A 23060-nucleotide genomic window follows, 5' to 3' on the forward strand; every position below is an offset into this window, starting at 1 on the left:
CAATAAAATTCCGAAATTAATTGATTTTACGTTAACGATGTGTGTGGATATATTTTTAAACACAATATTCGTATTACTCACGTATCAAAATTAAAACTCATATCCAGATAAAGCACTGTTCATATGTTCACATTCTCGTTACATTTGTGAATTCTTGTTTCCAAACATACAAAATATAGTTTAATATTGCGGGTAATATGTAACGCTGGCCCACATAGCACGTAATATTTCTGTGATATCACAGAATCATTGCAATATCACAGAAATATTACATATTACTGTGAAATATCACAGAAATATTATTGTGATATTACACAGTGATAATGACATTGAAATATTCCACTGATATCACAGAAATATCACAGAAATATTATTGTGATATTACACAGTGATAATAACATTAAAATATTCCAATGATATCATTGCAATATATTGTTGCAATATTTAATTTCAAAGAACAAGGTAATGTCAAACCACGTTTTTATTATGTCTTATTAATGCAACGTCACTATCTCTTTAATTAATTTCGATATTCTTAGTATCCTTAATATTCTTGGTAATTTCGGTATCCTATAGAAGAAATCGACTTACAAATGAAATAATTATGTCTTTGCCCTTTCGTGGAATAAAAGTAAATGTTAAGAAAAAAAATTAATTAACTTTATTATTAGTTTAGATATTTACTTAGTTTATTCCTTAAACTGTATATATGTATAAACTATAATGTACGCTCTTCTATGTAATCTATCAATTTAATTGTTGCTTTACAACTCGATCAATAATGATTTTATTAAAAAATTACAGAAAAACCTTTGTATTTATCTTATTGTCATTTATAATTTTTACAGGAGCACAAAATTGATTTTAATTTTTAAAAATTTTTATCATGAGGAATTTAAAAAAAAAATGTTTACAAAAAGTTTTGTTAATACACATTTATTATTCACTTGGCAATAAATATTTCAAAGTATATTACGAAGTTTTTAAAAAAATATACATTTTTACGTCATTTAATATTTACTGCTCGGTACATTATTTTGTGAAATAGTTTATTCATTAATATTGATTAGACTATTAGACTATTATACACCACAGTAAAAGGTTTTTCAAGTTAATTAAAATATTAAATTTCCAACAAATTTTTCTTTAGATTTCACTTTCTTTTCAACTCTATTAAAAAATATGATTATATATATTCTATCATTAATTAGGTATTTTACAATGTTCATTAATTATATGTATGTATATAATGTTGCGGCTCGGTCACCGACCGTCACAACATACGACGAAACAAGCGAGCGCGTACACAGCCGCTATGCGGTCCCGCCGTGTGTATAAGACTCCACGCAAACAAGTGAGTGCTGGCACCACCACTAGGTGGCCGCGCCGCTGGAGACCTTCTCGTGAGTCAAGTGCAGCCTTAGGTGTTATATCTAGACGCCACTGCAGCCGACCGGGCCGACTCACCACGACTCACTAGCTCACACTTCAGTGAGATTTTAAACAAATTTGTTGATTGTTGTAATTTGGAAACGAATACTTGTTCTAATTTTTTTCCAATGTAACGTCCCTTGAAAAAAAGTTGATAAACTTGTTTCAATAAACTGATTAATGATCAGTAACTGATTATATTTTGTCAGTTACTGATTAGTAATCAGTTTATTGAAACAAGTTTATCAATTTTTTTTTAAGGGGTACGCAGTGTTACCGTTCGGGCCGCGTTTTCTCGCGGATGGCCGTGCACGTGACCTCAGCGAAGTATTAAATTCAGAGGAATAAAGGTACATTTAGACCCCCCCCACAGTCAGATGAGATAAATCTATAGAGAAATTTAACAAAACTATAATTAGGCTTAATAATTAAAACAAAAAGTGCAATTAATATGATAAATCTATAGAGGAATTTAACAAGGCTATAATTATGCTTAATAATTAAAACAAAAAAGTGCAATTAATATAGAAATGAAGGAAAGGATATCGAAATAAATTTTAATCATATTTTTACATATTTAAATCAAATAAAACATTTTATTTGGCAGAATCATAAGAATACCAACATTTGTTGCAAGGGTAAGGAAAACTGCCAAATCTAGCCAAGATTGTTTAAAAATTCTTTCTTTTTTAATGGCTCCTTTACCAATTTCAGGATTCATGTTTAGTTATATTAAAAAAATATAAATAAATTGATAGATATTAATAATAAATTAACATACTTACCTAGCCTAACCTAACCTACTCCTACTCCTACTGCCTACATCCTACATCGACGGAGCCGGGCACCAAAAGAACCCATCATCACAGATAGCTAGACATGACTGGTTTGCCGCGCATGCGCGAGAAAACGCGGCCCGAACGGTAACACTGGGGGTACGTGTGGAACGCTGTTCCATATAAAATTTTATATTTTTACATGTAAATAATATTTGTATTGTTATTTAATCTTGAACATAAATTAAAATTATAATTCAAATTGAATCTTTTTTAAAAATGAAAAAGGATACAAGAGATTTTTTTTGTAAATTAAACATTTATTACGTTTACATTATTGTATTCTGTTTTAATAAATATAATTATTTTTTTTATGTTTAATATATATTACATGTAACGATATGAAAATAATATTAAGAATAACAATAAAAATAAAATAAATTGAAATAATTTATTTAATTTTTTGCAATATTATTTAAATATCACATAAACATCACAGAAATATTGTGAAATATCACAGTAATATTACTATGAAATATCACAGTAATATTACTGTGATGCGTTTTCGCGGACATTTTGATATTACTGTGATATCACAGTAATATTTCGTGATATTTCTGCAATATTTCATTTGTAATATTGCAATGTAAAAGTGATATTGCTATGATATCACTGCAATATTACGTGCTATGTGGGGAAGTAATATGTAACGTGATTTTCGGGCGGTGTCGGGAGAACTAGGACACGGTTACGGATGAGCTCGTCGGATTGCCAGGTTTGGTGAAATAATCGCACTCGGAGTTAAATAGAACAAAGTACTAGATACTTATTTAAGGCGATGCTGAACCGGTCTGTATACGTGCATATTTTTGGACAGGCATTTCTCTTAATTGGCTTTATAGATCGTAAAATCCTTCTCCACAATTAAAGTAGTAACAAAAACATACACGGGAAACTATAATTTAGTACGAAAAACGAAAGTAAATTAAAAAATTATAGTTTAATTATCGGCTTCTGCAGCCGACTCGTGACAACATGTGCCCCATACAAAAATTTTAGACTTTGTATATATGAAATAAATAGTTTACTGCGTATGAATTAAATAAAAGAACAATATGGCGCTTGCAGAATGGTCCTAGAGGCTCTAGTATGAAAGAAATGGATGTCTGAAAATTGTTTATGTAATTTGCACGTGGAATTGATGCAGAGAGCTATAGTTTAGTTGCTCGATATTCTGAGAGCGGCGCTGTAATCGAATTTGCAGCGAAGCGTATCGCTGGATCATTACAACGACCTAATTTATCGACCTTACTCAGGCTCGTAAAACTTTTTTAGTGCCCTGAGAAAAATTTTTGCATCTAGCGTAACAATGCCGTTGATCGTAAAATCATAATAAAAATATATAACGGCTATAAAGTCTGTATCAGTTTACGCATTAGATATAGAGAATTGCGAGTTGAAAATTAGAATCCAACCAGTCAAAACAAAACGCAAAATTCAAATTATCTGACTGGTCAAATTCTAATGTTCAACTTGCAATTCTCAATAATTTGATGCAACCTTTAAATTCTTTTTAAGAGAAATATTCAAATTGATATTCACTTAGATTATAAAATGTATCATAATAAAAGCAATCACATTTTATAATCTATGTGAATGCTTTGAATATTTGTTTACACACACACACACACACACATGTATGTATATATAAATGCTCGAAATCATGTTTTGTTGCCAGAAAAAAACGTTGAAAATATAATACTAAAAGAAAATAATACTATAAGAAAATATAATACTATAAGAAAATAAATCGTTCTTTTGCAGATAGACTTTCGAAAAATTTTATTTTGGTATACTTTTATGAATTATACGTTATTATACAAATTAGGAATACAATATTAGGAAATTTAAAAATGCTCTTCTACTATCAATTCAATTAAAATTTCTCAAGAACACAAAAAATAGATTTGCCATGAAAATTTACAATGAGTGTTTGAAAAACGTCAACAAAAGTTTAATAATTTTTACATATGTTTTTACATATATTTTGTGTCCAATTTTAAGTTAATTTTATTGTAGAAGAGCATTTTTGAATTTCTGGTTTTCTTTTAATACATTTTACAAAAAAAAATTTTTTGACCCGAGGAATCGAACCTGGAACCTTCAGCATAATAGTCAAGAATCATGACCGTCCAACCACAAAGGTCAATTTACGATTCTTCTTCCGTAATGGTACTACAGCTGCTAAAAGTATTTGATCTTTTTCTCAAAAATGCTTGAACAACGGGTTCTATCGCAGTAAATGTATGAATGAATATTACAATCATATCAAATTTTATAAAATCAATGACTAGAAACCGAGTTCCTCTCGTTAACGCAATACTGAAAAATTTTCGTCGCATGGTCGGTAAATCGAGATCGGAAATTACGTATTTACAGCTGTAACGAGAGAAAAGCAGACAGCTCGAAACATTAGAGGATAGTTGGAGAGAGAAAGGGAACGCTTGAGAGAGAAGGAAACAGAAGAGTCTTCTCCGACTCAACGGCGCGCCGTTGCTTGTATGTACGATCACGTCGTACGCTTTCTCTCTTAATCCAGCGTCAAGCGAGAAAGATGCGTGGGGAGCTCTTCTGTCTCCTTCTTTCTCAAGCGGTTTCTCTCCTTCTCGACTATCCTCTTCTGTCTCGAGAGTTCTCGCTTTCTCTGTAAGATTTGCCAGGTTTATTATTTCAAAAAAAGAATTTATGTCCTTTTTTTTCTTACAATAATGTAGTAATTGTAGTTTACAATTAAAGATACAGAGTTTTCACTTTGACGAATAACGAGGAACTGCCGCTGCGGTTCCTGATGCCTATATTTATATGGTGATGCTAATACGCATTTCCCTCTTTCGTTGCATTCTTTCGAATGATATCACCTTTTATCAAAAAACAAAACTTTGAAACTGAAAGGTTCGATTATCTAAATGGAAGTTTCCTTAGTAATGGAAAATCCGATCATTAGTCATATAACGAAAAATGCTCTTAGTATCTATCTAATCGAAAAAGGAAAATGGTATCTAATCATTAGTAATGTACATTCCAAAAAGGGATACGTGGCCGTTGCCCACACTCTGCAGTGTTGCCGGCTTGTCCTGTAATGAGGACAAGCCGGCAACACTGCATAGCTTAGTGAAACGATTTCAGATTTTCGTCTTGCGAAACCGAGTTGCGACGCGCGCGCGCGCGCGACATATTACTATTCTATGTTTCTCACTTATATACATATACTCGTATATATATATATATATATATATATATACATGAATAATTATACGTATATTGAACATACGTTCAATTTATATGTGTGTGTATATATATATATATATATATATATATATATATATACTTTTTTTTTCCAATCTCGATTTTCCGACCATGCGACGAAAATTTTTCAGTTTTGCGTTAACGAAAGAAACTCGGTCTTTAGTCACCGATTTTATGAAATTTGATATAATTGTAATATTTATTCATACATTTACTGCGATAGAACTCGTTCAAGCATTTTTGAGAAAAAGATCAACACTTTTAGCAGCTATAGTACTATTATGGAAGAAAAATTCTAAATTGACCTTTGTAGTTGGACGGTCATGATTCTTGATTACTATGCTGAAGGTTCCAGGTTCAATTCCTCGGGACAAAATTTTTTTTTGCAAAATGTAGTATTGAAAAAAACCAGAAATTCAAAAATGTTCTTCTACAATTAATTTAACTTAAAATTGGACACACAGTTAAAAAATTTAACACTTTTTCTGACGTTCTTAAAACACTTATTGAAAATTTTCATGGCAAATATATCATTTGTTTTATGTTAATATCATTTGTGTTCTTGAGAAATTTTAATTTAATTGATAATACAAAAGCATTTCTAAACTTCCTAATATTTTGGTATAATAACGTACTTAGCATAAAATATTTAAAAATGATTTACAAATTATGTATGTTACTGTAAAAGCCCGAACTACGGTAAATCCTAAGATTTTCCAGTAAAACCTAAGATTTACCAACACTTAATGGTAAAAGTCCGAACAGTTCTGTAATCATCGTTCATTTCGAACTTTTACCACCATTCACTTGGTAAATCTTAGGATTCATCTCAAAGGCACGGTAAATGTTGAAAAAGACATGTCATAACGTGTTCGGCGCAAATTTTATTTGTGTTATTTTTTACTATAGTATAGTATACTATACTATAGAAATATTTTAAAGGTGTTTTCAAATGACTAGTTACTAAAAATTAATAAATAAAAATACCAAATGAAAATAATTTAAAATAGGTAGGGATTTGACTACGTAGTAATATAAATGATTAATAATTACTCTCATATGATACATAAAAATGTGTAAAGTTTTGACTGATAGTTAATTGAAATAAATGCTATACAAATATATATTTGTATAGCATAATTTATTATACATTTAATTTCTAATTAAAATCTTTAAAATATTTTATAAATAATCATCTAAATAATTTATATTTTATTTATTTTAATCTCTATATCTGTGTCGCGCTTTCCTGCTTCCTTTCCTTTTAAAAAATGTCCTTTTCAAAAATGTTAATTCGTGTAGCATCGTAAAATAAAATAGTAATTTGTTTAACGAAGTAGAGCTTTCTAGCTATAAAATGCTTTTTTCAGAATTTTATTATCATCATTTTTTACAAAGTTTTACACTTGAAATATTTGTCTATTTTTCGGAATCAGAATAATGTTTGATCAATTTTGTTGTTATGAAATATATAATGATAATTATCTTATTTGCTATTTAATTTTTAATAATAATAATTTGTTTATTTAGGTAGTGGTATATTATTTTTTAATATTATATGCTATTTGGAATATATATACAGGGTGTTTCAGACCACCCGTACACCCCTTTTCTCTTCGCAGGATTAGGACCAATCAAAAATATGTTCAGACGAAAGTTCAGACGAAAGTACCACTACCTAAATAAACAAATTACTATTATTAAAAATTAAATAGCAAATAAGATAATTATCATTATACACTTCATAACAACAAAATTGATCAAACATTATTCTGATTCCGAAAAATAGACAAATATTTCAAGTGTAAAACTTTGTAAAAAATGATGATAATGAAATTCTGAAAAAAGCATTTTATAGCTAGAAAACTCTACTTCGTTAAAAAAATTACTATTTTATTTTACGATGCTACACGGATTTTTTGATTAATATTCATGCAGTAATTGGTTTTTTTATAATCTGAACATGATTAGATGTGTTTTCCCATATATAATGAGTTTTCACTTCCCACAAAGTTTATCGTAACAGACTTTAGAGCTGAATAACTCATGAAACAAAGCTCCAATGGCGAATAGATAAATTAAAAGTTATTTGTAGTGGCGGGTTCTCGCTGATAAACCTGTTGTTTCTTTCCTGACCTTTCTGGTTTAAAATTTCACTTTTTTGACTGGGAACGATAACTTTCATATATGAGTAATTCTGAACATTGTCGTGATTCTAACGCTCTGTGTGCTTACCTGTGAGGAAATTTTTGTACATTACTAAGTTTCTAATCATAAAATGTTGAATTGGCTACCTTTCTTTTATTACTAAAGCTCTTAATTAAAATTTTAACCCATATAATATCCCAAAACTAAAAAGTTCTGTAAAATGTAAAGTATAAATGAGAGTGAAGACTCCGTGAATTGTAATGTTTAATGAATGGACGCAATTTTAGCGTACATAATATTTATGTTTAAAAAAAAATATTTACCTTTAAAAAAATATTTATCTTTAAAAAATATGTTTAAAAAATTTAAACATAAATACATTAAAATGTAAATTTTATTTTAGTTTTCAGAGGGTTCAGAACATAATAATGTAAAGTACACACAAGTATATATGTATATTGATACACATATATAGTGGTTATAATAAAACGTAATAATATTTATTATTATTTTCACATTTTACATATGAGAGGACGAAAGATGGTCTACAGGACAAGAGTTATTAATGAACAATACTAATAAATATTATTACATTGCGTTATGAATACTATAAATATTAAATTATTATTATAGTTTAAAATTTTTTTTATTTTAGTATTAAAAATGTAATGAAATTATAAATTATATTAAAAATATAAATATTTCATGGCACACCATTTTCTTTTTCTATAGCATAAAACAATAATATATTCCGAGGCTATTATAATATTGAAAAACTAAAATTATTAACTATTGAATTAAAATTATGTTTTCGACATAAAAGTAATTCCATATTTTTATTATGATTTGTCATATAATTTTAATTAATTAATAAAATTCATGACTTTTTTTAAATTATTAAAAAAATTTTTTTATAATACAGAAATTGTTTATATGCTATTGAAAGATTAAATGATTTGCTATAATGTTTAATTTACAATATTACATGTAAATTTTTATATTTTTTTGTACACTTATATATACACATATATAACATGTATACGACAGTGAAAAGAATTCTTGAGCGCTTGGGCCATCAAGATTATCGCGCGCGAGCGAGCAATGGGAGTGAGAGGAAAAGACTAGTTCTATTGCATGATCTTCGAAACGAGCCGAGGCGTGACACGGCGCGCGCGACGATTCTGTCAGCGCGACATGTTTCGTGGCCAGGCGAGCGCGTGGCCGCGGGAGAAACGCGCGCACGTACATGTCTCGGTACCGCTGCGGAAATCGGAGAGAGGGAAAGGAAAGTGATGGAGCGCAAAATTACGGTGAAGTTATAGTTGACATAAAAATTTTAGTGTGTGTTTAAATGTCGTCAACCTAACCTAACCTGTCCCTGTCCAAAAGAGGATATAATGCAGAGGTGTAGGATACCTATAATGACAATATAATGTCAAAAGGTTTCTGTTATCACAGACTGTTTACAGTGGTAAGCTGTACTTTTATTAATCATTTACTGTCAGAGGCGTTTATCGTGAGCTGACTATCAACCCTTTCCAGGTACACATGTATACCATCCTGAAAGGGTTAATTAATTATCAGAGGCGTTTATCGTGTGCTGACTATTATTAATTAAATATCAGAGGCGTTTACCGTGGGCTGATTATTTTTAATTAATTATCAGAGGCGTTTATCGTGTGCTGACTATTATTAATTAAATATCAGAGGCGTTTACCGTGGGCTGACTATTATTAATTAAATATCAGAGGCGTTTACCGTGTACTGACTATTATTAATTAGATATCAGAGGCGTTTACCGTGGACTGATTATTTTTAATTAATTATCAAAAGCGTTTATCGTGTGCTGACTATTATTAATTATATATCAGAGGCGTTTACCGTGGGCTGACTATTATTAATTAAATATCAGAGGCGTTTACCGTGGGCTGACTATTATTAATTAAATATCAGAGGCGTTTACCGTGTGCTGACTATTATTAATTAGATATCAGAGGCGTTTACCATGGGCTGACTATTTTTAATTAATTATCAGAAGCGTTTATCGTGGGCTGACTATTTTAAGTTTGTATTTGCCCATCTTATAGGCAAACATAAGCAAACGAGAATAGAGAAACTATGAAAAATTTTTGCGTTTTATAAAAATGGGCGATGAGAATGAAGAATTCATTCCATATTGCCTACAAAATATTGCCATATTCATGTTCGACATGAAAATATAACTTTAGTATTATGTATTATATACATCATTTTCTAATGAAATGGCAATAAATGTGCTAAACATTTAGTCTGACTGACGTGAATCTCTTTTTGTTACTTGCAGCGAAAAGAGATAGCGTAGTGTCAAAGTGCAATGTATATTGCCAACACATTACATCCTTATTCAACAGCAGAAACCCAACAGGTCGGACAAAAAATTGTTTCGCGTAAACTCATCCGCCTACAAAACGGCCCGAGCGTGCCTGTCGAAATATACGGTACTGAGTTGGGCGGTTTCGCTTGTTGAAAAGACAAGGATGAGTGCAGAACTCAAATGATAATGGATCTAAAAATATCGATATTATCGACATTTTTAGTTCCACTTAGTAGATGGCGCAGGACCGTCGGAGTTCGGCCATCACTCCAGCATCGCCTTAAGAAAGAGTTTAATAGTTACATGAAAAGATGTTTTGGTAGTGACAAAAGCATCGTAATAAAGAAACGGAAATGAGATTGGCTCTCGGTACTAAACTATAAAACGCCTCCAAAGAGCCCAAACACTAGTGTAACGCGAAATTCATATCGCGCACACACATACGGATGCAATACGTGCATCATAACGAATAGGCGACGGTCGGACAGCGCGGCATAATAAAGTATCAAAAAAGGGATACAAAAAAAAACGAAAAAGCGAAGGTGACGGTTTCGAGCATTTCCGGGTTGCACGCGGTTATTACTCAACGATAAACATCATTCAGACAATGCGGCACCGATATTACAATTGCAACGTGGTTGTAAACCACTGCCCTAAGACAATATCGGCGTCGCTAGTCCTGGGACCATCGGCAATCGTTTGTCGGCCGATCGTCTTTATTCGCTGCGTTTGGAAACCGAAAATCCAAATTGCCCAATCGCACAGTGGGCCAGGAGACCTCAAAAAGTGACCAAAATTCATATTTTGAAATTGATTGAAAGAATTATACTATTGTTTTATACATTATTGAAAGTATTTAGAATATAATTTTTATACAGGTAACTACCGCCCGTGGTTTCGTGGACTGATAGATCAAGTAAAACTGAGCAGAAAAGTCCTTTACCATTTTTTAATATTTGCCATAGTTAACGAAAAAAAAATAATAAAGCGCGTATCACCGCTACGAATAAGCGCGTATCACCGCGCGCAAGGGCCGCCCGCCGGTCGCCGAGACGTAGGTAGCCGTGTAGGCGCGGCGCTGTGCGGTGAGGAGGGAAAAGCAGCTCTCTCCTTGCCGCGCCGCTCGCAGGACGCAGCTACTGCTGCTTTTCCCTCCTCACCGCACAGCGCCGCGCCTACAGCCGCGGCTGCCTACGTCTCGGCGACTGGCGGGCGGTCCTTGCGCGCGGTGATACGCGCTTATTTGCAGACATTATTAATTTTTTTTTTTGTTAACTATAGCAAATATTAAAAAATGGTAAAGGACTTTTCTGCTCAGTTTTACTTGATCTATCAATCCACGAAACCACGGGCGGTAGTTATCTGACACCCTGTATATATATGTGTGTAGCTTCTACTCGATTTGATAGATGGCGTTGAATTTCAACTGAACTTTCGCTACCTGTTCAGTATATATACATATTAATGATGCAATAGCCGGCGCAGTGCAGAGCTAGAATTTGTTTTCTTCTCGCACAATTTCATCAAATACTTGAGAACATTGTTATAAATTTTAGCTATAAATGAATTTTTATATTATTGTGTCTCATATGATTTTCGAACTATCATCACATTACATGTATTGTACTGTATTAAATCACAATTTGTCATATTCATATTCGTTTATGTTCTTCCTGTTCAATCGTTTCAAATAGTCAATAATTTTCTTATTGATTCTTTAATAAATCTGATTAGTTGTCCATCATTTAGTGTTTTCTTTTTATTCAATATGCAATTATGGAGCAATTTATAAAAAAGATATTGTTGACATGCTTTTGAATAATAACAATGACATAGATTTTGTTATTAAGACTATTGTATTAAAGCAGAGCTTTAATGTAGAAAATTTAAAGGTGATCAAGAACGTCATTTAAAAATGTCTATATCTACTGTAAGGACTAAATACAAGTAAAAATTTAAACACGTTGGCAAGAAAAAAGACAGATTATGCAACGTCTCGTCCGGATGGATAACTCATGTAGTGCGCTCCCCTGCGCAAGCATTAACAGGCGATTTTAAAAGACTGAGAAAGCGCGCGCGTGTCGCGCCACCGCCGCGCGCTCGGGTCCCCGCCGCGCGTGTGCTTCATTGTTTTCCTGTTGTGCACAGCGTTAACAGTGCGTTTAGTTTTTGATCCTTGTTAAGAATAATTTACTCTAGCCAGATGGGTAAATCCGATCGTAAATCAAGGAAGAGAAAGAGGTCCGAGTCTAGAGACCGTTTTGCAGGATTGGAAGATAAGTTATCGCATCTTATCGAGATTTTATCCAGGAGTGAGGTTAGGGTCCCCCGCGGCTCTTCCTCTTTGTCATTTTCGCAGTCGGAACAGACGTCCCAGGAGGTTCGGGAGGTAAGCGACGAGGAAACTTCAAGGGTCAGCTTGAAGGATGAAAGCGATAATGATCCGGAATCCATCTCGATAGTTCGAGAGAGGTTGAAAGATCCACACGTCTCAGGTGTGTATGACATCCCAGTTCCGTATACCGGACAGAGGAGTTGACACAACCTTTTCCGACTAATCGGAATACCCCCTCGGTTTTGCAGCAACGGTGATTAACCCGTCAACGGAAGAATCACCTTCTTCGCCTCCTCCGGCAAACGCTGCGGCCCCGGCTTCCACGGGGCCTGACGAGGTTTCGGTGGATCTTTCCAAGGATCTGTTCGGACCCGATTCAGAGGCAACGGACCTTCGACCTTGGAACAATATGGTTAGCCAGAAATGGACTGACCTTACCCGTAAGGGTTTGCCTACGAGTCAGCGGGAGGTCTTACTCAAAAAGTATTCTCCCCCCGAAGATTTCGCTTTCCTCAGGGCTCCCAAACTCAACCTTGAGTGTAAATCGGCATTAAAAAACAATGTCATAGTTAAAAGGGACGAGTACAGCTGTTTAAATCAAAATCAGGTAGGTACCGCCCTGTTCGCCTTAGGAGAAGCAATATCTGACCTCCTCAGACCAGAAATACAGCAATTTCTCAACCCGGACGTTCGAATGGCAATTAGTAAAATCGCTGACGGCGCTCAGCTCTTGGCGGATCTTTTCTATCGCCTCTCTTTGTCACGAAGAGCCCTGATAAAACCGGCCTTTAATACCTTGGCCAAGTCCACTGCAGACGCCATTCCTGCGGACAACTTTCTGTTTGGCTCTTCCTTTGGTGAAGAAATAAAAAAGGCAACATCAATGGAGAAATCGGCCAGGGATATTGTTAGCACATCCTTGACGATCTCCAAGAGGGTGCAGCAACCAATTAAATTACCGGCACAGACGGCTCCATCCACGTCGGGAAACTCCCGAGCCCCTGCTTCGAAAACGAAACCGTCGGCGACAAGGAGAACAGGGGCGTCGAGCAGCAGTCGCCGATCGTCGGTCTATCAGAGATCGAGGTCGAGGAGGCGTTAGTTGACAGCCAGGTAAACATTGCTGGCAGACTAAGCTCTTTCATTTCAAAATGGATGGAAATTACGACCGATCCAGTAATCTTGCAAGGAATCTGCGGTTACAAGCTGCCTTTTAGGCACCATCCCCCTCTCCAGGCATCCGAGCCGTCAATCCACCTTTCAGAGACAGAAGTCTCAATATGCCGTCAGGAAATCGCTAGGCTCTGTAGCAAAGGTGCGATAGAGCCAGTATCAGGCTGTAAAGGCCAATTTCTGTCATCCTTTTTTGTAGTCAGGAAACCTTCCGGAGGGTGGAGGTTTATCCTTAATTTAAAGGGCTTGAATAAATTTATTATTGCTCCACATTTCAAAATGGAGAATTGGAAGACAGTCATTCGTCTTCTTTCTCCAGGTGACTTCCTCGCCTCGGTCGATCTGCAGGATGCCTACCATCTTGTACCGGTCTGTCCGGAGCATAGGAAATTTCTCCGATTTAAATTTCAGGGTCAACTTTTCCAATTCAGGGTTCTGCCTTTTGGCCTCGCTTCGGCTCCTTATATTTTTACAAAAATTTTAAAGCCTGTAATATCATCCTTGAGAGAGAAGGGCTTCCTGTCAGTCGTCTATCTGGACGACTTTCTTCTTCTTGCACCGTCTCACGCGGCATGTATACAAAATATTTCTGCAACCATAGATCTTCTAGCTTCTTTGGGATTTTTAATTAACAAACAGAAAAGTGTTCTTTCTCCATCGAAATCCTGTCGGTTTTTAGGCCTCATATTCAATTCAGAGCAGCTCTCCATTTCTATACCGTTGGACAAAAGAAACAATCTTTTACAATTAACTCTTTATTTTTTAAATATTAACTCTTGCAGGATTCGTCGTTTTGCTAGCTACATTGGATCTCTGATTTCAGTCTGTCCAGCGGTGCAATATGGAATTCTACATACCAAGAGATTGGAGAGAGCAAAATTTTTAGCCCTTGCAGCTGCAGAGGAAAATTTTGAGGCCCGTATGATCCTGCCGGAATCAATTAAAGAAGATCTATGGTGGTGGCAAGCAATTTTCGAAGACCCTTCCCAGTGTAACTTCATTCGCTCAGGTCACTTCACCTTAGAAATTTTTACAGACGCCTCCCTAACGGGCTGGGGAGCCGTTTCGGGTGAATCTCGCACCCATGGGTTTTGGTCTGCAGAGGACAGACAAAATCACATCAATTTCTTAGAACTCCTTGCCGTCTTTCACGCTTTGAGATGTTTCGCATCTCACCTAAGAAATTGTAATCTTCTAATAAGACTAGATAACTCCACCGCTCTTTCATACATAAATCGAATGGGGTCAATTAAGTTTCCCCATCTATCAGAGCTTGCTCGCAAAATTTGGGAATGGTGCGCAGAGCGCAATCTATATATTTATGCCTCGTATATTCCATCGGCCCAGAATTTTGAAGCAGATGCGGAATCACGCGTTGTCTCAGAAGAGACGGAATGGTCCTTGAGCCGAGATTCTTTCGATAAGATCGAGTCCTCTCTAGGTCCTTTCGACATCGATTTATTCGCTTCATCAATAAATGCGAAATGCCCACGATTTGTGTCCTGGTTTCCAGACCCGCTAGCCTTTACAGTGGATGCATTCTCACTAAATTGGAGTGAGTTTCGCTTCTTTGCATTTCCCCCTTTCGCTTTAATTCTGCGAGTTCTTCGAAAGATCATTTCGGACAGAGCGGAAGGAGTCATAGTGGTTCCCTGGTGGCCCGCTCAACCTTGGTTCCCACTGTTTATCCGTCTTATTATCGATCAACCAGTCTATCTCGAGCCGAACATTAATATGTTAACATCTCCTTTCAGAGAGATTCATCCGGCTTGGGACAGGATTACCCTGGCAGCTGCGAGATTATCCGCCAGGCCTTCATAGCCAAAGGTACACCGACATCGGCAATGGAGGTAACACTTGCGTCCATCACGCAAGCCACGAAGACTCAATACTCCAAGCCGATTAAACTTTGTTGGCTTTATTGCAAGCAAAATCAAATTGACTGCTTCTGTCCATCGCCTTCGGCAGTCCTAGAATTCTTATCAATATCAGCTGCCAGTAGTCGATCCTACTCCAGCCTAAATACGGTTCGTTCGGCCGTTTCCTTAATTTCGATGAACGAGATAGGTTCTCACCCGCTTGTAAGGAGATTCTTCAAGGGGATTGCGGCACTAAAGCCGCAACGTCCACGCTACGACTTTATCTGGGATACGGCCCCGGTAGTTACCCGCTTGGCCTCTCTATATCCCCACGACAATCTCTCACTGGAATTACTCTCAAGAAAGCTTGCAACCTTACTCGCACTCACAACTGCTCAAAGGTTGCAGACATTGGCAGCAATACAAATTTCGAATATCTCCTTTGCGGATTCTTTGGTTATTAAGATCCCAGCAAGGATCAAAACTTCCGGAGTCGGAAAATATCAACCCTTGCTTGTTTTTAAACCCTTTCTGGACAAACCGGAGCTATGCCTTTTTTCCATAGTTAAATCTTATCTGGACCGCACGCAGAGTCTCAGACGGGGAGAAGTAGATTCTCTTTTTATCTCTACTCGCCCACCGCATAAACCAGTCACTTCTCAGTCCCTGGGTCGGTGGATTAAGACCGAACTAGCAGCTGCGGGCATAGATACTTCCATTTTCTCGGCCTACTCAACTCGCCATGCTTCGACCTCTCGAGCGGCCAGCAAAGGCATTAGCTTACAGGAAATCCGTAGGACTGCTGGCTGGAGCAGTTCCTCCGAAGTCTTTGCGCGCTTCTATAAGCGCCCGATAATTAGCGAACCGGCTTTTCAAGCATCTATTCTTAATCCTACATAAGAAATTTTATTAAAAATATTGTAAGCCTAAAGAAGTTCAAATTATAACACACTCTTTCTATATCATTAAACCTTAACTAGACAAATCTGAGGCTTTAAATATCTACATGAGTTATCCATCCGGACGAGACGTTGCATAATTAATAAGTTGAACGAACTTACCTAAGTGAAGTTCGACTGTAATTATGCTGTCTCGTCCGGATGGATAACTCCCTCCCCTCCCAACCCCTCTTTCAGATTTGTAGCTTTAAAAATATGAAGCACACGCGCGGCGGGGACCCGAGCGCGCGGCGGTGGCGCGACACGCGCGCGCTTTCTCAGTCTTTTAAAATCGCCTGTTAATGCTTGCGCAGGGGAGCGCACTACATGAGTTATCCATCCGGACGAGACAGCATAATTACAGTCGAACTTCACTTAGGTAAGTTCGTTCAACTTATTAATTTTACAAACAATTCGCCAATTCGCTAAATACAGAATTCAAAATTCCAGATTTCCGCAAAAAAGAAAAAATATCTACATCCTCATCTTTAGTTGGTCGTCCACGTATTGAATTCAAAGCCAAGTCTGCTAGATCGCAACACCGAGAAGTATTAGAAATAAGTACTGAACATAACCATGAAACTTTAAAGCTTGTAGCGGCAAGTAGTTACGCTGCAAAACGTTCAGGTGAAAAAAATTTTAATGCAATTCTTAAGGAGATCTCAAAAAGTCCGACACGGCCAAAAAAGTTCCAAAAATGTTAAATACATTAGAAACAACAGTTATCAAAAAGAAATCTCCTGAAGAAGCGTTATCTTTCTTACTTGATAACTCCGTTTCAAAAAAATTATATTCAGAGATGCGTCTGACAAGTAAGGCTAGTGGGGCAGATATTTGACCGACATATAATACAATAAGAGAAGCTAAAAAAAATGCAGACCATCAGAAGAACACATTTCGATTTTTGATGATAAAGTTGAAATCTCTTTACAAGCTTTATTAAACCACACTGCTGCAAGAATCGTTGAATTGCAATTAGACGTTATACTGCATACTATAGAAATTACAAAGTGTCCCGAAATGGAAGCAGAATTAATATGTTTTTATGGTTTTGATGGAAGCAGTGGGCATTCTCCTTACAATCAAAGTTTCAGAAATGCTGAAAAAAATACCAATATTGACGATGAAAATTTAGGCTGCGGACCACTTAGCGCTTCAAACGCTACAGAGCATTCGTAGCATTAATATGGCTGGTCCATTTGACGCTTCGGAACGCTCCCAATAGCTCTTATTACGTCATCAATACGTCATCGTTTTCGCTCTCGATTCGCTCTAACTGCCTCACCTCGGGAGATGGGTTAGCTGGAGCGTTTCAATATTTGGCGGGAAATTACGACTTGAGCCGTATTTCGATTTGCGCTCAAACCGCTGTTGGCTTCATCAATAGTTTGTTTGGGGCCGTATTTGTGTTCATACATGTTTAAACATGATATATCAATTGACAATAAAAAGGAATTATTATCATTAACTTTCTTTGTTTCTGCTACGCGAGAAAAAATAAATTAAAATTATGACTTTACCTGAAATGACTCTTGAATTCCATAGCAGTGAGAGATGGGATAATACGTTCTACATAACTTTCAATTTTAGGCGTTCTTTGTTTTCTTCGATTCATAACTCATTAAGCAAAATTCTATTTCTTCTTCCTCATCATCATATATATAAGATATTATATCGTTGAATGTATTATAAACATTTACTAAAATTGGAACTGATTCCATTATTAAATTTGGATAAACCGCGGCTAATTGATTCAAGTGCTACAACTGCTACAAACTGGTCCACTTGTGTAGTGATTGTAATATTAGTAACACTAGTGGACCGATCATAGCGTAGCGTTTAGAGCGTAGCATTCAGAGCGTTCAGAAGTACTAAATGGACCGCAGCCTTAATAGCTACTTCACTTATTCCACTTCGCCTTCGATTATTAAATGAAAGTAATAAAATACTTTGAAATAATGAAATGTCTCAATCTCCACGATTTTGTCGTCCAAAAAAATTGCAGTATGTCCATGAAACAAAAGATGTAATTTTAACAGAAAAGCAAGCAGTGCAAGATAAAATAAAAAATCTTATGATGTTGAGTTAAAAAATGGTTGTGTAATACGGATACACTTCAACTTATCCACGTTAATTGATGGCAAAGTGCTTAATATCATTACTGGTATAAAATCAATGCAATCCTGCCCCATATGCCATGCAACACTAAAATTATTCAATATAATTTCAAACATAAAGGAAGACAAATTTGTACCTATTAAGACATCACTACAATACGGTATAAGTCCACTGCATGCTTGGATAAGGCTTCTTGAATTATGTTTACATATTTCATATCGACTTCCTATTAAAAAAGAGCAAATAAGATCTTTAGATAAAAAAATATGTGCAGAACAAAAAGCCAAAATCCAAGCAATGCTTTGGGAGAAATTAAACGTCAAAGTTGACAAACTTAAACCAGGAGGATGTGGTAATAGCAATAATGGAAGCACAGCTAGAAGAGCATTTAAAGATCCCGAGATGTTTGCAAAGTATCTCGGTCTCAACACAATTACTTAGAAATTTCAAAACTATTTTAGTTGCTATATTGTGTTACTTTCCTATCAATGCGTCTCGTTTTAAAGAATTTTGTATTGAGACTGCTGAATTATACATCACATGCTATCCCTGGTATCCAATATCAGTGACACTGCACAAAATTTTAGTGCATGGTAGTGAAATCGTAAAATTCAGCATTTTGCCAGTAGGGATGCTAGCCGAAGAGGCATCTGAAGCGAGAAACAAATATTACAAGAGTGACCGACTACAGCATAGTAGAAAAATCAATAGATCGGCAACCCTTGCGGATGTTTTTTATTGAGCAATGGATTCAACAGATCCTCTCGTTTCAAGCATAAATTTGAAATCAAGACTCCACAGTTACAAACGTCTCAAACTTCCTCCAGAAGTTATACATTTACTTGAGATTCCTGAACCTAGTCAGTTTATTTCTGAAGCCGGCCAAGATGATTTTGATCTTGAAATAAATAAGAATTTTGATTTTAGTGAATATGATTCTGATTCTGACTCTGAATCTGAAGATGAATCAGAAAATATTCTTGATATAGAACTTACGGACGAGGAAGAAAATATATAATTTAGTTTGTTTCGTGATAAGTAAGGGAACACCTTAAAACAAGCACTTCGATTCGTGAGAGGCGAGGGGACTCACGTAAAACAAGCATCCTGAAAGAATCTAAAATCGCAAATCTTTCGTGATAGACTCTAGAAATTACAATGTTGTAGGTTAGTCATAGGTGTACAATTTTCTAAACTTTTGAATTGTAGTTAGCAGTATAAAAAGGCCGCCATATTAGGTCCGCCATTTTGAATTTAAAATTTTTGGTGTCAGATTCATTATAAATGACTTTAAAAACTCTTAACTATCAAGTTATAGAAAAGTCCGAATTCGCTTAAAACTTTAAAAATTACGTTTGCCATATAAATTTTCATATTACATCTGGCATTTTAAATTGGCATTTAAATCTTTGACATTGGATTCGTAATTAGAGACCTCGATAACACCTAAATAACAAGTTTCAAGCAAATCCAGTTGATTTTTATAATTTTATCCACCATTTTGTATCCGCCATTTTGTATTTTAAATATTTGACATTAAATTCGAAATCAGCGACCTCAAAAACCCCTAAATAGCAAATTTCAAGCAAATCCAGTTGATTTTGATAATTTTGTCTGCTACAAAGGAAAATATTAATCCTAATCTGCGCAAAGATTTTTCAATAAAAATTCAGAAAAAAAAATGTCATCAGAAGATAATGTTTCTGAAAAGACAAATGCAAAATCGAGTTTAGAAACACCAAGTACATCAAAGGGACTATTATCACACGTATCAAGAGGACACATTTCATGAGATATCACCATTTCCAATGCGCAATGTATGCCCATCGAAATTACGTGAAACAAGTCCAATTAGTTCTCATATAACAGCATCAATTGATTCTACACCCTGCTCATCTCGTCCATCAGGTAAAATAATTCTATTTTCTTTATATATTTTATTCCTTTAAATCGTTATAGCAACAATTTCCGTTGAATATTAAGTTTTAATTGTATTACAGACAGTGTATTATCACATATATCTGAAGTGACCTTTGAAACAAAAACCCTTGGAAAGATGTATATGTTATATCAAGAAATGAGTAGTAAATTGGATGTGCTGATCATGAATCAATGCAGGTTAAATCGACATCTTCTTCCAAATGAAAGAAGAATAGTAAAGCCAACAGATCTTCCGGCACTACCATTAAAAACAGAAGAAAAATTAAAAAAATTCGAAAAATATTTATCTAAAGATGACAACACAGGAGCGACGGTAAATGTTTTATTCCTTATAATACATTTATTTTTTATTTATCTTATTTCTTTTTAAATATTGATATTTCTACAGATTTGTTATATGAGTCAAATAATTGAACCTAAGGATAATACTAAGGAAGCAACGTATAAAGTACTGAAGAAACTTATTTCGAATACATTGGCATCCGAATTTACTTTGAAAGGTACCAAAAAATGTTTTGACAAGATAGCGTTGTATGAAGTTGTTCAAGGTAAAATCTAGTTATTGTAACATTTAAGAAATTATTCAAAATAATATTAACATAAATAAATATATATAATATAAACATAATATATATAAATATTATATACAAAGTATAAAAATAAATTGATAAGTTTTCTCTAAAATGTTTTCGAAATCTAAATTTATAACACTAATTTACCTTATATACTTTGAGTTTTTCTAAAAGAAATCCAATTAAATATAAAAACTATTTTTGTATTTTTATAGGTGCCATTTTAAATAAAAAATCGGAAACAGAAATCCAAGAAATTGCTGCAGCAACTTCGGCATGGCTAAAACAAGCTCCTTGGCGTCGCCAAGATGACGGCAGTATGGGAAGAAAGACAAAGAAATAAAGGCTTTATTGAATTTAAAAGATATTAACAAATTAAAGAGCAAACGAAACTTCGCCGAGTGAATAACGAAATCGCCGTATCTTAAAATTCGTTTGTTTTAAAGTTTGTTTACTCTTATGTGAGTAGTTTCCAGCCAATGAGTAATTTTATTGTATTGCTTAAATAAAAAAATCAAAGATTTCGTTGACCAGTATTATATTTGATACAGTTTGCAAGAATACTCACTGACTTTAATTTGTTTTGAAAAACGGTATTTAACATTATCATCTTTCTTGATAATGACAAGAATTTTATTATTTTATAAAATAAACTATTCATTGGTTGAAAACTTGATAGTACATATATTGTTTTTATGAAAAATTTTTTGCTTCAACCTTGTTATATTACTATCTGAAATGTTATGTATATTACGTATTATATATTATTCATTCAAGAAAAACTGATTTTATTACTATGATTAAATTTGGATAAAATTAAAATCAGTATTATGTTCTAAGTATTAACACTTGTCAACTAAATGATTGACTTTAATTTTTTTTTTAAACTGTTTGTTTAATGTTTTTAATTTTTGATGTAAAAGTTCAATTTTTTTTTTAACAAAATTGTAAGAACAAAAGTAAGATTTATTATTGTATTATTAAAGTTAATTGTAATTATCTCGCATGAATCTATCATACTTTTTCCGTCAAATAATTTTTACTATCACTTCTTGCATTGAAAGAATATATATTATCAGACATATATGAAAAAATCTAAAAATTTCTGTGGTGTACAATTAATTTCTTATAAAAAGGAAATCATTAAAAAAATGTAAAAGCTTAAAGTCTTCAGAAATAAAAAATTGCGACTCTTATTTACATATTATATTAATTTAATAATTTTATTTTTAAAAAGAAGTATACGTAAACCTCCAAGATGTTTGGAGGAAAAACGAGTTTCTCACGTCTTTCATCTTTGTGTAATTTAATTATTGTGTGTTTTTACAATAAAGAGTCTGACATTTTTCGTTGCAATACGAAAGTGTACATTATTATTATAACATACCTTATTTCAACCGAAGTTTGACCTTACTTTGACGTTGAATCAACTTCAAAACGATAGTTGAATAGCCGTTGATATTTGTTACGCTATCGACATCGAATCGATCGGAATCTCGACATAAGGTTTTCGACGTTGGTTCAACGTATCAACTAAACATTTCTGACTGGGATTCCTCGGCTGCCTCGTTTTGCAAGAATAACTCTCCCGTCGTTGGGATTCCTCTGCCAGTCTTACCGTTGGCTGGCCGCCTGTTCAAGCGCACACTCCGACTGTTCAGTGCGATCTGTTCTAAGATGCTCCGTGCGCGCTCCTTTTATATGGTCCGCGCGAGAGTGGTTATGGGTTTGAAAATGGCGCTGCAACGCGCCCTCGCGGCTAGCGCCGTCTCCCACGCTTGCTGGAGCCCGCGCGGGGGTGAGCCGCAGTTGAAGGGGGGCTGCGTTCCGCCGGCGGCCGTAATCCGCCGCACAAACGCGCAACCGCGCACCATCGAATGTTCGAGAACGCCGTACGGCCGCGCGCGCTCACGGGCGCATTCTTTAAATTTTAATATTTTAAAATTCACGCCGAATGAATCCAATATATTAATGAATTCTACAAAATCATAAATAAACGTAATTGTTTTAGAAATGTTTTAGTTTGAAAATATTATTGGATGGCGTGAAAAAAGAAAAAACAATTTTGAACACCAGACGTAACAAAATATAAAACCAAGTAATTAAAAAA

The 23060-nt window shown here is 34.8% G+C and overlaps 1 protein-coding gene and 1 pseudogene across 2 annotated transcripts; one reads left to right on the forward strand and one right to left on the reverse strand.

Annotated features, from left to right (window-relative positions):
* Positions 1–22603, reverse strand: part of LOC113003917 — a 29523-nt pseudogene extending 6920 nt beyond the window's left edge.
* LOC120358405 lies at positions 12012–15407 on the forward strand. 2 transcript variants are annotated; one of them, XM_039452618.1, is made up of 3 exons: positions 12012–12509; positions 12598–13462; positions 15277–15407. In XM_039452618.1, exons 1-2 carry the CDS (start codon positions 12218–12220, stop codon positions 13449–13451), a joined length of 1146 nt encoding a protein of 381 aa, XP_039308552.1. In that variant the 5' UTR covers positions 12012–12217; the 3' UTR covers positions 13452–13462; positions 15277–15407. The 2 variants fall into 2 exon arrangements, with proteins under 2 accessions (XP_039308552.1, XP_039308551.1); XM_039452617.1 differs by lacking the exon at positions 15277–15407 and having other exon boundaries at positions 12013–12509; positions 12598–13505.
* Positions 22604–23060: the final 457 nt, after the last annotated feature.

The sequence above is a fragment of the Solenopsis invicta genome, chromosome 8, assembly GCF_016802725.1.
Source record: "Solenopsis invicta isolate M01_SB chromosome 8, UNIL_Sinv_3.0, whole genome shotgun sequence".
Classification (NCBI taxonomy): Eukaryota; Metazoa; Arthropoda; class Insecta; order Hymenoptera; family Formicidae; genus Solenopsis; species Solenopsis invicta.

Coding starts and splice junctions, on each gene's coding strand:
- LOC120358405 (XM_039452618.1), top strand. CDS start 12,218: ATGGGTAAATCCGATCGTAAATCAAGGAAGAGAAAGAGGTCCGAGTCT. Junction 12,510..12,597: donor GAAAGATCCACACGTCTCAG/GTGTGTATGACA, acceptor TCGGTTTTGCAG/CAACGGTGATTAACCCGTCA.